The sequence below is a fragment of the Schistocerca americana genome, chromosome X, assembly GCF_021461395.2.
Source record: "Schistocerca americana isolate TAMUIC-IGC-003095 chromosome X, iqSchAmer2.1, whole genome shotgun sequence".
Classification (NCBI taxonomy): Eukaryota; Metazoa; Arthropoda; class Insecta; order Orthoptera; family Acrididae; genus Schistocerca; species Schistocerca americana.
The window spans coordinates 374,935,636-374,953,131 of record NC_060130.1 but is presented as its reverse complement, the minus strand read 5'-3'; the positions used below and the strand labels follow the sequence as shown (position 1 = coordinate 374,953,131).

At 38.5% G+C, this 17,496-nt stretch overlaps 1 protein-coding gene across 6 annotated transcripts in view; it reads left to right on the top strand.

Annotated features, from left to right (window-relative positions):
* The window catches only part of LOC124555187, a 185,071-nt gene that overhangs the window by 147,587 nt on the left and 19,988 nt on the right, over positions 1 to 17,496 (top strand). For all 6 annotated transcript variants that reach the window (XM_047129030.1, XM_047129025.1, XM_047129028.1 and 3 more), the window contains one exon: positions 1,923 to 2,119. In XM_047129030.1, coding sequence (XP_046984986.1) covers positions 1,923 to 2,119 — 197 coding nt within the window. The remainder of the gene's footprint in view (positions 1 to 1,922; positions 2,120 to 17,496) is intronic.

Sequence of the window (17,496 nt, the reverse complement as noted above, 5' to 3'; positions counted from 1 at the left end):
ACTAAAGCAGCATACAAGATGACTTAGACAAAATTTCTAGTTGGTGTGATTAATAGCAACTACCTCTAAATTAAATTTAAAAAAAAAGTAAGTTAATGCAGATGAGTAGGAAAAAAACTGCAATTTTCGAATACAGCATTAGTGATCTACTCGATACAGTTATATTGTTTAAATATCAAAGTGTAATGCTGCAGAGTGATATGAAATGGAATGAGCACATAAAGCTTGTTGTAGGGAAGGCGAATGGTCGACATCCGTTTATATGGAATTCTTGAGTAATTCTCGAGTGTTGGGGAACTGCACTAGGGCAGATTAAAGGAAGACATAAAAGAAATTCCGAGATCAGTTGCTAAGTTGTTTGAACAGGACGCAAGTATTACAGAGATACTTTGGGAACTCAGATGGGAATCCATGGAGTGAAAGTGACATTCTTTCCAAAAAACAGTATTAAGAAAATTTAGAGAACTAGCATTTGAAGCTGACTGCAAAACAAGTCTACTACCACTGATGTGCATTTTGCATAAGGACCACAAAGATAAGAAAAATTAGGACTTATACAGAGGCATATAGACAGCCATTTGTTCCTCGCCCTATTTGCGAGTAGAACAGGAAAGGAAATGATTAATTGTGGCGTGGGATATCCTTCTCCACTCACCATACACTGACTTATGGAGGGTGTATGTTGATGTAAATCTGCTCCCTACACGGTCACTAAACTGTGCGAGACTCTGATTCACTGCTTCGCTCTCTAAAGTTTTTGAACCACCTGATTGTGCTTTGTTTTTGCTGATGGTGCCGACCACAAGTCAATTCAACAACAAAGGACAATGGACAAGAGCTGCTAAGTGCTTTACAGCAAACCATGATTCTCTCTATGTAATAGTTTCCAAGATCTGATTTTTTGAATTTTGAAATTTTAGCAGGACTTAATGGACACCCCATGCTACAAAACCATACATACCATTGCCACAAGGATCACGAAGACAAATTAGACTAATTACAGTGCTCACAGAGGCATTTGAGCAATCATTCTTCACACACTCCATATGTGAATGGGGTAAAATCCTACCAACTGGCTCAATGGGAAGCACTCTCTGCCATGCACTTCACAATTGTTTGCAGAATATTAATGTACTTCCAGATTTATTAATAACTAAAATTCCTATTATTGTCTTCCATTGCACCATTGTACCTTAAACTAATGTTTCACATCATCTTAGAGTATGGTCTGGATATGGATTTTAGAGTCTCAGTTTTCCCATGAACTATGTTATTTACAGTGCACATACTCTGTAGTGTGTGGCTTCCACAGAGAAAGAGACCAGCAGTGCTAGAACTAACACATCTGCTTACCCCCTCCTCCCCTCTCCCCCACCCCCTTCCACCAGTTTAGTTTTTGTACACCACCAGCAAACATTTAGTGTGAGTCAGCTGATGGCCCAACATGTGAGGAAAACCAGGTAACTCTACTGAAACCCCTTCTATCATAGCTTTGTTACCTGATCAGAAAGAAAAGGAGTGAAAAATAAGGAATAACCTCACCACTAAGAAAATTTCAGTTAGCTAAGGAGTTATGGTCCTACAAAAAGAGCAGCTTCAGTGAAGAGAAGGATAAAGTGTGAAAGGGTTTCTCTTGTGACTACACTTGACAGACACTATACCCTCTCCTTTATACTGATAAGCAATAGACTATCTCATACTATGCATGCACTTTATTGGTTACTTTCAGTAATTCATAGCTATCAGAACTCACGTGATACTCTTGTTGATCTGAAGTAGTAATGCAGATAAAAATCTCTTAAGATTCATGAAATTATTAAATAGTTAAATAGCCTAGATGTTATTTCATAGTTCAAGCAATTACAACAATAATTTTCAAGTATTTTAATGGCATGTTTCTCATTTATTTACTTCTTTTCCAGGTCCATGGAGGCTGTAGTTGGATGCATACTGAATCTAACGAGCAGTAGAGATGCAGATTGTTATAAACTGAAAGCAAATGAACTTCTTAATGGATTATTAGCAAAAGTTTATCTACAGATTGCTGAATGTTATTTACAAAATCATTTGATGATAGAAGCTTCTTGTTTTCTACAGCGATCACTGGAAATAAAACCAGGTATTTTGATGCAGAACAGTTTTGTCCACCTGCAAAACAAACAGGAAAAGTGACAGTTGGTAGATAGGCACATAGAGGGAAATATGGCATCTCGAGAGTTCCAGGGGAAGGAATATATTGTTAAGAACTTAAGGAAGTTGCAAGAAACAAGAAATTGTGGAGGGTGAAGATTAGTGCACATGGTGTTGTATGCGCTAGAAAGTTAAACTGCATACATCTAACAGGCTGTAAATAGTCTCCTTACAATTACCAACAAACCACAACACATTAACTGGTTTTGTTGGCCTGAACTAAGTAACCCTCAAATTATGATGTACATCTTGTCTAGATCCCATCTCTGCCATATCCGCACCCACAAGAACAGCAACAGTTTTCTCACTCACTACATTGTGATGGAAGTCCTTGCTGCAGTTGCAACACCATGCTGCATGCAGATCTGATCATCTGATCTCCACCTCGAGCCCGGTTTGCTCGTTGGTGACTTCGGTGAAACAGTAGTAAGAGAAGTTCCTTACTATGATTCATGTAGCTACAGGTGGCCGCTGTGGTGCAGTGACCACGCCCCCTCTCGGCACATGGTCAGTTGCTGCGTGCAGTGTCTTGTCAGTGTCTGTGTGGCCTGTGGCTGTGACATGTGCCCAGCTTATCAACACGCGACCCAGTACGGCAGACCGGATGGCAAACTAGTGGCATCGGTGGTGCTGCAGATGGCAAGAATGCTGGCAGGGAAAGCCAGCCTCTCTGTGAGAAGTTTCACTTTGATGAACAGCAGCACGAGGTGCCATGGCACCTCCACCAATGAAGACATGTGAGCGACAGTGTGGCCCTGGAGTCAACCTGCTGTCCCCTTAGGTAGTAATCTTCTGCTGCTTTGGCACAGGAGAAGGCCCCCAAGTGTTACAGTACTGAGACCCAGGCGAAGGATAAGTACCAGAAGATGACAACGAAATGGCAAAGGCCCAAACTGATGGTAGCTGCTGGCTGGTCCATGTTCCGTCGTCACACAGTGTAGTCCTCTAGTCCCAACAGGTCCTGTTGGATTGCTCATACTTTTATCTGAAATTGATTGGTTTGTATACAAGTCAATAGCTCAGTTGTTATGATGTTGTACCACTTTGGGCCACCTACAGGACAAACAGTATCCTGGCCTAAAAGTGTAGTAATTCCCTGGCTAACCCTGCTGCAGCAACATCTGTGTGGTCTGCCTCAGAATGAATATAGTTCTGTTGCTGCAAGCAGGATGCTGACGTACTGCACCCACCAGCTGCCTCCGTCCTCTGCAGTGCTTTACTACTAGACTTCCACAGAATCACCAGAAACCTTTGAGGCCATTACAGTAGGTAACTGCATCATCTGCAAAAAGTCAAGTTACTATTGATATTGTCTGCAAAGTCATTAATGTACAACACTGGCAAACCTGGCAGTGCTTCACAATTGCTAAATGTGTATGGGAATTGATAAATATCCTAAGCTCCCCCCCCCCCCTCCCCTTTTGTTCTGCCCATATTCTCTTCCTCTCTCTCTTTTTTCATCCCCCCTTCTCCCCCCCCCCCCCCCCCCCCTGTCTGTACATCACCACCTTCCCCTCTCCCTGTCCATCACCTCCTCCCTCCTGTATATATCAGTCCTCTCTTCCCTTCTGTCTATTATCCATATCTCCCTGCCCTCCCCACCCCCTCCCCCAACGTCTATTTCTCTGTCCTCTTACCCCTCTCTCTGATCTCAAGCCTTGTTTATTGTTATTGCAAATCAAACCTTGATTGGGAATTGAAGTCACTGAAAATGAATGGGTAAATTTCGTTGAAAACGTTGGTAGATGTCGTATGAGACACTCCTCTTCTGCTGCTGGATCTGTGAGGGCAGTAGTTTCATTGACAGTATGTAATAAAATTTTAATCAGTGAATTAGTAGGACTACAAAGATTTGGACTATTCAGATTCTGTTGTATTCTAATCATAAGCTGATCAGCCATAAATACGCCCCCTGTTTTATATTAAAATCTATACATTGTTGTTTAAAAAAAATATACACCCTATTTTTGTATTAATTTTTATTAGAGAATCCCATAAAAATTTGAAGTAAATTGCTCAAGAACTTTTCTAGATTTTTCGGAACAATTTTCCGTTTTATATATTACACGCATAGTTATATAATATACATCATTAAAAGAATGTGGCCTTTGTCTGTCCGAATGTTCATTAGAGTATTGTGTAGAAATTTGAAGTAAATCGGGCAAGTATTTTTCAGAAATTTTGGTAACAATGTTTCCTTTTTATATGTTACATACATATTTATATATTGTAGCTTATACACAACTGAATGTTCATTAGAGTATCATGTAAAAATTTTAAGCAGATTGGTCACATATTTTTCAAGATTTTTGGTAACCACGTTAAAACTTCTCTTCATATAGTAGTATAGATGAACAGGCCGAGTCCCAGCACACATCCCATTGGCACACCCTAAGTTTTTACATCTGTTGATGACTCTCCATCTGGGATAACTTTCTGTGTCATCAAAAAAAAAAAAAATCCTCAATCCAGTCACAAATTTATCTTGATACCTCATACGATCATGCTTTTGGTAATAAACATAGGTGGGGTACTTTTGAAAAAATGAGGAATAATGTATTTACCTAACTGCCATGATCAGTTGCTTTCAGTATGGCACGTGAGAAAAGTGCAAGTTGGGTTTCACATGATCAGTGTTTTCAGAATCCATGCTGATTGGCATGAAGGAGGTCATTCTGTTCAAGATGCGTAACTTTGTTTGTGCTCAAAATATGTTGTAAGACTCAACAACAAATGTATGTCAAGGATATTGGACAGCAGTTTTGTGGATCACTTCTGGTACCTTCCTTGTAGACAGGTTTGACCTGTACTTCCTTCCAGGTGCTGGGCAGTTTTCCTAGTTCAAGGAATCTGTGGTAGATTACAGTTAAAAGGGGGACTAACTCAGCCCAAAATTCAGTATAGAATCTGATAGAGATTCCACTAGGCTTTGGAGCTTTGTTCAACTCCAACAATTTTAGCAGTTTTTCAGAACCTCTGACACTGATATCTATCCATCTCTTAACAGGTATGGAGATTAAATTGGGGCAATGCTCCTGGGTTTTCCTTTGTAAAGGAACATTTGAAAATGGAGTTTAAAGCACTTTTGCTTTGCTACCCGCAATATCAGTTCCTGTCTCATTTGTATGTGGACACTAATTTCAGTTCCAGTAACAGCCTTTTACATTTTACCAGAATTTCTTTCGGTTTTGTGAAATACATTTTGAGAGTATTCTGCTGCAGTAGTCACTGAATGCTTCTCTCATTGATCTCTTCACAGCTAAACAAATTTCGTTCAGCATCTCTCTGTCTGTACCCCTATGTTTTGTCTTACACTTTTTATGCAGTAGTCAGTTCTTTAGAAGTTTCTGTACAGTGAGTATGTACCATGAAGGGACCCTACCATCATGAACTGTTCTACTGGGTACATATCTGTCCAGTGCATGGTCAACTATTTTTTAAACATGAGCCATAGTCACGTCCGGCCATCCTGATTTAGGTTTTCCGTGATTTCCCTACATCACTTCAGGCAAATGCCGGGATGGTTCCTTTGAAAGGGCATGGCCGATTTCCTTCCCCATCCTTCCCTAATCTGAGCTTGTGCTCCGTCTCTAATTACCTTGTTGTCGACGGGACGTTAAACACTAATTTCCTCCTCCTCCTCCTCCTCCTCCATGAGCCATAGTCCCTCTACAATCTACATGCTCCTGTCCTGTGATAAAAGTTTCAAGTTCCTCATTATGATACGACATAACTGTTTTACTGTTTTTGTTATCTAGTTTACTGAACAGATATATCTTTCTGCTTGTTTTAGCTGCCCTTTTTACATCAGTAATCATTGTGCCATAAATGCCTCAGGGTCACTGATAACCAGTTTTGATGTGGACGTTCTCAAAGAGACCAGGTCTATTTGTTGCCATTCAATTGTTAAAATAAAAAAAAATAATAATAAAAAATAAAAAAAAATAAAAAACCTTGTTGCGCTCCACATACAGCTACCTGAGTACAGGTTCTGGATATGTAGTACACGCCTGACCAATTTTGGGGTGCTGTACAGATCTTAACCATTTGGGATAAGTCTGGAAAGTCACAGCCCAGCTTGTCTCAGAATTTCAAGTACCTGGTCCAAGTCTTCCACTCGTCTCAGAACCAGATCTATTCTCGGGACAGTCTGCAGATTGTGAGATTCATTGAAACTCTAGCAAGTCTGGTATTTTAATCTGCCAGGAAGTTTCATATCAGCGCACACTCCGCTGCAGAGTGAAAATCTCATTCTGGAGATGTGATAATGTTTTTATGTCACAAGCTGCACATACGAGCTGCCATATAGTATGATGAGACGGGATTTCTTTATCATAGAGCACATGGTGTGAGTATAAGCTGTTTCAAAAATGAGCAAATTGAGTCATCATTTTAGCTATGATTTGTTGTAATAAAATGAAGACAACTACATATCAGCACATAAAGGCTTCCTCTATTTGATGTTTTTACTGTTGTAATTTGTGTGCTATGAAAGTATACCATTTAAGAGCAAGGGCACAATGATGATACATCAAAAGTGTGTCATTTTGATACAATTTCTCATAGTAATGACATCTATAGATATAATCCGTAGGTAGTGTATACCATATACAGAGGCCAAGTTGAATTTGTAGCTAAGTTGATAGCATTGTGAACTGTAAAGCATGTGACAGTAGGTTTCTATCTACTTCCTTCTACCTCATTTTGTTTTCTAAAAGATTCTGGGTATTTCTGATTACTGTATCTGATGTTACTTATTGTACATAATATATTTGTTCCAATTCGTATTACAAAGACCACTGACTGGAACATTTACCCAGCAGCCACAACTCTAAATGCTGCCAATCTATGTCAGAAAGTAAACCTAAGCTATGCACTGAAAATTTTTGCTATATATTTTTTTAAGGCCTTCATTGCATTTGTATCTTGTCTGTTTTCTGTTATGGTGCACAGCTTTGAAAAAATCTCCTCCCCCACTCAAATGAAATTATGGAACAAATCTCGATCTATATGGTGAAGTACATTACTTCAGAGTGATTGTAATCTGTGTAACATTGAGAATATGGGTATTACGTGTGTGCAAGCTGACATTATACAGTATAACTACATTCAGTTTAAAACAAAAAATGGGATGAAGATTCAGTTGAGTTAAAGAATGACTTCTACTAGTATATGCGTTGCACAGCACTACTTACTGTTCAAGGCATTGATGATTCCAGAATCGTCTTCGCGATTTCCTCCACTGTTCTTTGACAGTTGCTAACAGGGTTAACGCAGCTATTTTGTGCGCATCCATTTTCACAAGGAGACGTCCATTAATTACATGAAGGGTTTTTTATTTTCATTTGGACCCCCGCCCCTCCTCCCCAATTGGTGGCATGTGGTTGGACCCCTCCTCTGTACCCCTCATGTCAGATTTACCCTGTAGTCGGGTAACGTATCTAAAAATTACTTTTTAAAATTTGTTTTAAACATTAATTGAAACACTTTAATAGAAATTTATTTTATGTAGAAAGTGTATTAAACAATGTTTTAACACATATCCAAAAATATTTTGTTGTTAACACACCAACTATGAGTAGTATGAAAAGGGACATGCAAATAGAGACATGCACAAAAAGGCTACACAAAAATGGTATTAACTGTTTTGACAGATTCTTAAAAAGTTGACCTTTTATTAATATATCATACACATTAATGTCATTGAACCTTTACTTACTTTGCAGATGAAAGACAAGAATGTTTGTACCTTCCTTTGAACAATATAATTACACAGTTTTTCAGTATCTTGATTTGTATAATCACTCTGAGAATTCTTACTGATGAATTTCGTCCTAGCTTCCTTCCACAGATGATTAACTTCTTGCTTGCACGTGTGTTCCGACTTGTCGGCATGCTGTTTAACATACACATTGTAAAAGTCAATTTTCTCCAGCACTACTTCAGACATTAGTCAAGTCTATGCTGCGTCATGTTGCGGCACTTCTGCATGCTGCAGGGGCCCTACCGATATTAGGCAGGTGTACCAGTTTCTTTGGCTCTTCAGCGTAGAATGACTGATCTTCAGGGTGGATTCCTGTTATTGTCACAGCCTAAGAGGGAACTGCTATCAAGCTGCAGAGGCGAGCAGTGTAATTTTTAAGAAATGACTATATTGATCAAAGACATGGTTGCTCCTGCATTGACTTGGAAAATTATACTCCACTACTGAAATATGAAGGAAAACGTGCACACATCTAATTTTTAGCTGAATGATCACATTTACACTACTGCCTGCATTTACTGGCCGTATCTCAGTTTTACTCTTCAGATTCTTTTTGCATAATTTATTTCAATGTATAAATACTAAGAGGCACAAAAAAAACCTCCCCTATGATGCCAGCAACTCTTTTTTGAGCTGCAGGGCTGTCATTAAATCCATAAGAGTATGAGGGGGTGGAGATCTCTTCTGAACAGCATGTTGCAAGGCATCCCATATATGCTCAATAATGTTCGTGTCTGGAGAGTTTTGTGGCCAGTCGAAGTGTTTAAACTCAGAAGAGTGTTCCTGGAGCCACTCTATAGCAATACTGGACGTGTGGGGTGCTGCATTGTCCTGCTCAAATTGCCCAAGTCTGTCGAAATGCACAGTGGACATGAATGGATGCAGGTGATCAGACAGGATGCTTATGTATGTCTCACCTGTCAGAGTTGTATCTAGATGTATCAGGGGTTACATATCACTCCAACTGCACATGCCCCACACCATTACAGAGCGTCCACCAGCTTGAACAGCCCCTGCTGACGTGAAGGTCCATGGATTCATGAGGGTATCTCCATTCCCGTAAACTTCCATCTGCTCAATATAATTTGAAATGAGCCTCTTCCAACCAGGCAACATGTTTTCAGTCATCGACAGTCCAATGTCAGTGTTGATGGGCCCAGGCGAGACATAAAGCTTCGTTTCACGCAGTCATCAAGGGTACACAAGTGGGCCTTTGGCTCCAAAAGCCCATATCAATTATGTTTCATTGAATGGTTCGCACGCTGACACTTGTTGATGGCGCAGCATTGAAATCTGCAGCAATTTGCAGAATGGTTGCTTTTCTGTCACATTGAACAATTCTCTTCAGTCATTGTTGGTCCTGTTCTTGCATGATCTTTTCCTGGCCGGAGTGATTTTGAAGATTTGATGTTTTACTGAATTCCTGAGATGATATGTCCCATCGCTGGTGGGCCGACTATAACACCCTCGTTAAGACTCACTTATATCTTGATAACCTGCCATTTTAGCAGCAGTAACCAATCGTAACAACTACGCCATCACCTGTTGTCTCATATAGGCGTTGCTGACCACAGTGCCATATTCTGCCTGTTTACATATCTCTGTATTTCAGTACAAATACCTATACCAGTTTCTTTGGCACTTAAGTGTAGATGCAGAGTATAAAGCATTCAATAGACACCTGCAGTTAAGTAATAAAGGGACATGATATGGTGAACGCACTTTACATGGATGCCTTAACAGCATTTGGATTTTCGTTTTGTGACTCAGCAAATTTAGTACCTCGGAACATTCCATTCTAAGAATTACACAAATTGAGTAACACATATGCTGATCTGCACTGTACAGTGAACTTCCATTCATATATCTCAATTAAGCAGTGTCCAGCCTGTTTCTGGTATCCCAGTCCAGTGAATTTGGAAGCCCACTTGAGGTGGCCAATAGGTAGTGGCAGTACCTGTGAAGTGTTACAGTGGCCAGATAATGCCCTCCATACTTCTTCATGTGAATGCTGCAGCCAGTATCTCTCACCGTGGCTGAGATAAATATGGCTCCATGGTCAGCGATCCATCAACCTGTTGCTAGTTTCTGTTGTATATTTATAGCCATCTTTACTGACTCCTGATTGTCTGTACTACATATTAGATTGTCTTGGTTACTCAGTTGACCACTCTGTGGAATCTGTTCGCTTTTTATTCATTTGTCTGTCTCATGTTGTCAGCATGAATGTCTCACCTAGAACACTTGTTCATTTTTTCTGTTGACCTCTGATGGCGTCTCAAAGGGACATAGCAACATATAAGACGAACAGTTTGCTATTAAGAATGCCACTATCAAGACACAGTTTGGAACATTTAGGATTTATGGTCATGACTTGAAGAACTGTTAACTGGGGTCACTAGAGTAAAATGCTTTTTGAAACTGGATCTAGCAGATGATTATCTCAGGGTCCCATTAAACCAAATCAGCAGCAGCCAGCTGGAATAACCAGTTCCCCATTAATGTTTCAGAGTTTTAACAAACAGCTGGCATCATCGTGTTCCTTTCTGGGTACATTATTTAAATGACATCATCACAAGTGCCAATCAGGAAGAATGTAAATGAAAATCTTGAACACGTTTTCAACAACTTGCAAGATTCTCCTTGAAATGCAGACCGTCTAAGAACACATTTTTGTGCCCAGAAACCAAGTAGTTGGGGCACATTGTGTACACAACAGGGATCTGTCCAATTTCCAAACACTTAAAAAAAACTAGATAGTAGTAGTAGTAGTTGTTGTTGTTGTTGTTGTTGTGGTCGTGGTAGCTATACTCATCCGTAGATCTCTTTTTACAAGGATATAGGACACGTCAAAGTATTTACAGGTTTAGACCAATTTAAAATAAGCTAATTCGTATTCATATTAACTTCTAGTTGAGACATCATTAGATTTACTCCTGGTATACAATACTTTTTTTTGCAAATAACCTATTAAGTAATGTAATGCCACACTGTTCACTCGTGTCTCACTATCAGTCACTGGGCATGCTATATACACATTGTTTCATAACCCTTCACTCACTACACACAAAACCACACACACACTGGTGATCTCTGGGCCATTTTCTGCACCGCAACTTCCAATTTACTATCCCGAAAAACTGAGTGAGCATCCCTCTATAATGAGTGAGATGTTGAGCTCAGAAAGAGGAAGAGATGTTAGTACTGTGCTATGCATAACTTGGGGGTTTGTTTTTCTAGAAAAGGAAAGAAGAAGGAAAATAACCTATTGTAAAGGTATTATGTGGAACGTTGGATATTTTATAATCGTTATTATTATTTATTTCTATAACATTTTTTCTTATCAAACCCCTACTCTGTTTTATCTAAGTAATCCTTCAATGTATAAAATGTATTGCATAACAAGTACTTTTTAGCTGCCTTTTTAAATTTTTGCAATTTCTTTAATCTCTTTCGGTAATTTATTATACAGTTTTATTCCTTGGTAGAAAATGCTGTTTTATGTTTATTTTTTATTGGTAAATGTAAGTTGAGTCTAGCTCTTGTTCGATGGTCATGGTCAGAAGCTGTTTGTGCAGTAATTACCAATGTTATTTTTTATGTGTACGACTGACTGGTAAATGTATTCACACAGAGCAGCTAAAATCCCGAGTGTTTTGAACAGATCTTTACAATGAGCTCAACTAGTATTTTTGGTTATTATTCTTATGGCTCTTTTCTGGAGTTTGAAAATTGTGTTCATATTTTGTGCATTTGTTCCCCAAAAAAGAATGCCATAGCTAAGAATTGAGTGTACATATGAATAGTATGTAACTAAAAGACACTGCATGTTACAGACTGATGATAGGATTCTAAGGGCATAACATGCTGATGACATTCTGTTTGCAAGTACCTTTGTGTGTTCACACCACTTCAACTGAGAATCAATATTCATTCCTAGAAATTTTGCATTTGGTACACAGTCTGTCATTTTCCCTCTTCAAACTGAAATTTCTTTATGTTCAATGTCACTTTATTGGTTATTGACCAATCGTAAACTTCTTTGAGAGTTTCATTTGCTTTCTCTATGTTGCTGTCATCAGCGAAGAGAATTTTTTCACCATGACTAACACTACTGGGAAAGTCATTGATGTATATCAGGAATAGTATTGGTCCTAATATGCTACGTTGTTGAACCCCTATATTAATGTATTTTGGTTCTGATAAGTGTTTTACTAAATGTTTAGATCTGTTTGAAGTATGTGTTATCTCTACTCTTTGTACCCTATCTGCTAGGTATGATCGAAACCAGTCATTAGCTACCCCTCTTATGCCTAATGCTTATAATTTATTTAATAGAATCTTATGGTCAACTGTATCAAGGGCCTTAGACAGATCCAAAAAATGCCTGTGACACACTCATCTTTGTCAAGAGTATCAAGTACAACTTTTTTGAGTTCTTCTATGGCTGACTCCGTATTTTTGCCACTTCGGAAACAAAACTGTGGTTCGCTTTAAAAGATTGTATTTATTCAGGTAATTCATTAATCTGTCTTAATAATTGCTTCTATTATTTTTGAGAATGGTGACAGCAGGGAAATGGGCCAGTAATGTTCTATGTCTTCTGCATATCCTTCCTGATGCAAAGGTACAACTCTTGCCTGTTTTAACAGCTCTGGAAATGTCCCTGATGTAAAGGATCCATTTATCATAGTTGGTAATGGGCCTCGTATAATCTCTATGCATTGTTTCAGTACACACATCGGTACTTCATCTAAGCCTACTGACTTTTTATTTTTAAGTTTTTGAACAGTTTTATTGACTTCATTCTCTGTGGTTGTAAGTAACATCATTGTATTTAGTGCAACATTACTTACAGGTGTTATATTAGTTTTGGGGAGTTTTTGCTGTAACTTCTCTGCAACACTTGAAAAATGCTCATTTACATAGTTTGCTAAGTGTTGCAAATCATTTATTACCTTATCGCACTCCCTTAGCAAGATGTTATTCTGTGTTTGTTTGCCTCTCCCTGTTTCCTTTATTATAACATCCCAGACTGCTTTGTTTTTATTCTCTGCATTATATATTATTTTGTCATTAAATGACTTTTTTGCAGCAATCAGCACCTTCCTATAGATCTTTTTTATCTATGGTAGAAATTTAAGAATTCTGGATCATTGTGACTCTTTTTCATGGAACTGAGGTATTTAAGTGTTTGGGAGGACTTCTTAATGCCTGCTGTTGTCCATCTGTTTTTGTGAGATGTTGATACAGACATGTATCCTTGTGGAAATGCCTTTTCAAAGTTCAATTTAAATAATGTGGAGAATTTAGAGAATTTCATACTCACATTGGTTTCCTTACACACTTCATCCCAGCTTTGTTTTGCTAGTTCTTTTGAAAGATCTTTTATTTTGATTTCTGATAGATGTCGTTTGTTGGCTTGTAGTTTAGGGAATGATTTGATGCCTGATTGTACTATTGTTATTATTTTACAGCTACATCACATTTTTACCTGTCCATATTTGTGGCGACATGGTCAATTACTGATGCAGTCATTATAGTAACCCTTGTTGCACTATTAACCAATAGGGACATGCCAAAACTTTGAAGGATATTTATGAGGGTGCTGCTGGATTCATTTATGATATTAGTGTTGATGTTAGTGTCCCCACCCAGAATTATGTTGACCTTCGTACTTGAGACTTTATCTAGAACTTCTGTTAATTTATTGAAAAAAGTGTCCACACTACCACTGGGAGATCTATACACACACAAAATGATTAATTTCTTGGTGATATCAAGCCCTGTTAATTCAATAGCTGATATTTCAAAGTGTTTGTCTTCACGTACTGTACTGAGGTTAGGTCTTGATTTGAACTTACAACACTACTGTCTGCTACTGTTATATCATAACTTTAAAGTTGGAGTCAGGTCGTGAAATAAAACTATCTTATTAAAGCAATTATGGTATAAAGCAACAGAGCAGTGTTACCCTCTGAGAGGAATTTTGTTATGTTGACCGGGTTGTACCTAACGGAGGTGGCTTATCGGAAGTGAAAGTCAGAATTACATAAATATTTCAGTAACAAACAATATTTTACCTAGCTACATTGTCCAAAGAATAAAGAAAATGGTTGCCAGCCTAATTAGGCAAGAGAATGATTGACTTTCTTGTTCAAGAAAGTAGGTATGAGTAACTTTTAACGGACAAACACAACCTATACTTTGCCACACGTGAGTGTAATGAACTGTGGCACCTGAAGACAATATGTTCACGTTAAGTTTGGAGGTAACAGATCAGAACAAACTATTTGCATAAATATAACAGATAAAACATACTATTACCTTGAGGACTTAGTCAAACTGAATGGTCTCAATAACACTACTATTAATATTCACTGTAGAATTGTAAATTGGACATAGGTTTAGTATTACTTTTCAAACAAATTCCTATCTGACATGAAATATGGATATGGTTCACAGCAAATTTAGTTACTGCACATAGATTAATTCTCTCACTACCAAACACGTTTCTACTTAGAATGAAAATTAAATGGAGTTCACTAACAAATTACTTCTCGCTGTCCTTTTAATAAAGAAGTTACTGTTTTCATAGATAGTGGTTTTTCTGTTACTTGTTACCTAGCACAAACACAATAGGCAAACTGTTGATCCTGTTACAACATTAATATGCACTTTTAATACACAGGAGGAATCCAATATTGTACAGAATTTGACTTGAATAGCAAGAGTAATTAAAACTTTCTTTAATTAACTAACTTGGTGCATTTGAACTACTTTCTATGGAGGGGGCCCTTAATCTTGACCTCTGTAGCAGAGCAAAGTAAACACATTTTCAATACCCTAGAGAAACAAGTACTTAGCAAGCATGAACATATAACTCTCAACAGTTGCAGTTCTGAACTTTTACTGCAGTGAAACACAAATTTGAGATATTCGTAAGATCCTTTCAACAAACAATATTAATTTTAGCACACTCTATTGCCATATTAATTTTAATATGCCTTCAATAAAGGACACACGACAAACACTTTAGCGTGGGAGGGACCCTAAGTGGATATGTGACTAAGGATAAATCATGGTAGGTGCAAGAGTTCAGTCAAATTTTACCTTATATTTGGGTACACTATAACATCATATGAGCTGATCCTTCACTGTGCATTAGTATAGTGTTCCATTACAGTGATTGTGCAATGTGGTGGCGATTGCATGTTGGTAGGTGGATTTGCAGGTAGAATTGCTGAACTCTGTCATTTCTTGGTAGCGATGATGATACCAATTCCAGAATAGTTCCAGCTCTTTATCCATCCATCCGAGGCATTGGAAAGCGTCAGGAAAAGCCTCTCTCGGAACCAGCACAATACACAACTTTTACATGAGCAGTTGATAGTTTGGTAGCTTGTCCCTGACTGACTCTTTGTTCCACCTTTTCTACCTAGGCCAACCACAATTTGCGTGCACTACACAGTTCCGTTCCCAAGGGGAACCACAACACCTTTCACATACAAAATAACTAAGAACCCTAAGTGAAGATCAGCAGGTTACATAACAGCAAACAGTCATTTTAAATAAAACGAACATTTGCATATATTGGTAGTTCTACACAAAATTATTTAAATAAAATTATTTAATTTTAAAGATAACCAAAGAGATTATATGAGGAAGACAAAAGATCATTTGCTCATATTGTACATATTACAGAGATTACACTTCATTACAGTACCGAATTAATCATACACTAATTACAGAAGTTCAACGATGGGATGTTGAACAAAATAGAAATCTATATGAATCAACAAAAGGTATGTAGTGTGTAAGCTATGGTGTTACAAACTGTGCTCCTTTTCTGATATAAATGCATTTTGCTCTTTCGTACAATATTAATACTACATGTTGGATTTCTGTGTCTCTACACCAGTGCGCAGTAACACAAACTACTGTGCAGTTCAAAGACTGGAGCTCAACTTCTAATAGTTGTATTTTATTTTTTATTGAGTGCATGTTTTGATGGAGTATTGTTAAGTCTGTGAAATGCCTCTTGTTAATCTTTCCAGTGGTTTGTTTTTCTTTGTGACATCTGGTATGTGTGGTATTAGGAGTGTTAAAATCTCTATTGTGAGTGATTGTTTCAGTATTTTTTAAACTGCTGGAGATACTCTTTAGGCAGGGGAACCTGTTGTCTGGATTTATCCTAAAAAAGACTTACTTTTCCTACCCATGACGACAGGTATTTGACCATGTGTGGCCCGAGAACCACCCCCATATACTTTCATGAATCGGCTGTACCAATCTTCCCTTCCCAGTCCTGTTTAGGTGTAGGCCATGCCTAGTGAAACCCCATCTGCTGATAGTCCCGGTGGGCACCAGAGAAACATGAGCAAAGTTGGTTGCCCTCAGAGCCATTCCCAACCCCATATTGATTCACCCAACAACTCCATCAAGGTGTGGTCGATCATGATGCTGGAACAGCTCAACAAAGTGTATGTTGGTATCATGAGTCAGGGAAGCTATCTTGTCCAGGTCACCACCTATGTCATATGCCCCATCCCTGTCCAAACTGTTTCCCACTCCACCCACTATCACTACATGGTCCTCTTTTGTAAAGTCCTTACATAAAGACCCTAAGTCCTATCACGTGACTTAGCGTGCATTTGGCTTGAAGATACTGGTGGCCTGGTACGTTGCCCCTAAACTTTCCTGTAACTGAGGGCCTACACCTCGCCCATGGCTACTACTTAGTGCAGAACTTTCTTCTTCCAAACAATTTCTACATTTCTAGGCTCCTTGGCCTCGGGTGAAGTGTGCTACACATTTCCTGCTCCTCATTCTACCTGAGGCTCTTCTCCACTTAAATCTGACAGTGGTAGATACCTGTTTTTGGTATTGATGATGAAACTGTCAGATCGTGTTCTCTTTCTTCCTGTCCTCCTACCAGCTGCCAGTTCCCAACCACCCTCCTTCCCCTTATCTCCATTGATCCTTATCAGTTCCTTCCTTTCTTCCTCCAGCTGTGCCTGAAGGGCACAGATTTTCCTTTCCTGTTCCCCAGTCCAAATGTTCCTACTGCATACTCTGCAGTTCCAGAAGAGAGCCTCTTCTGTTCTCCCAACATTCTCCCAACCCCCCCCCCCCCCCCCCAGTGAAAATATTTCCTTCAAGATTGGCAACAAATCCCTCTACTCACTACACTATGACAGCTCCCACATTTCTTACTCACTGTCAGTTTCAAAAGAATAATTAAGTTTAAAGAATGTTTAAATGTGTCAAGGATGCGAGATTAGCTGTATGTAAACAAAAAATGACACAAAGGTCTTATGTGCAGCTTTGGAAAATTTACATTATCAAGCATGTTTAGTCAGCTTTTTAAATGTTTATAACTTGGAAAATTTAGGCCTAGATTGCATCTATCTAACTAGTAAACAATACAAAATGTGTTAGTTAAACACAATTTAGAAACATTTGATTACATTCTTATTGAGACTATAGACACCGATGAAACTAGTAGCTGTCTTTTTGTAACGAATTTTGCACTATCAAAA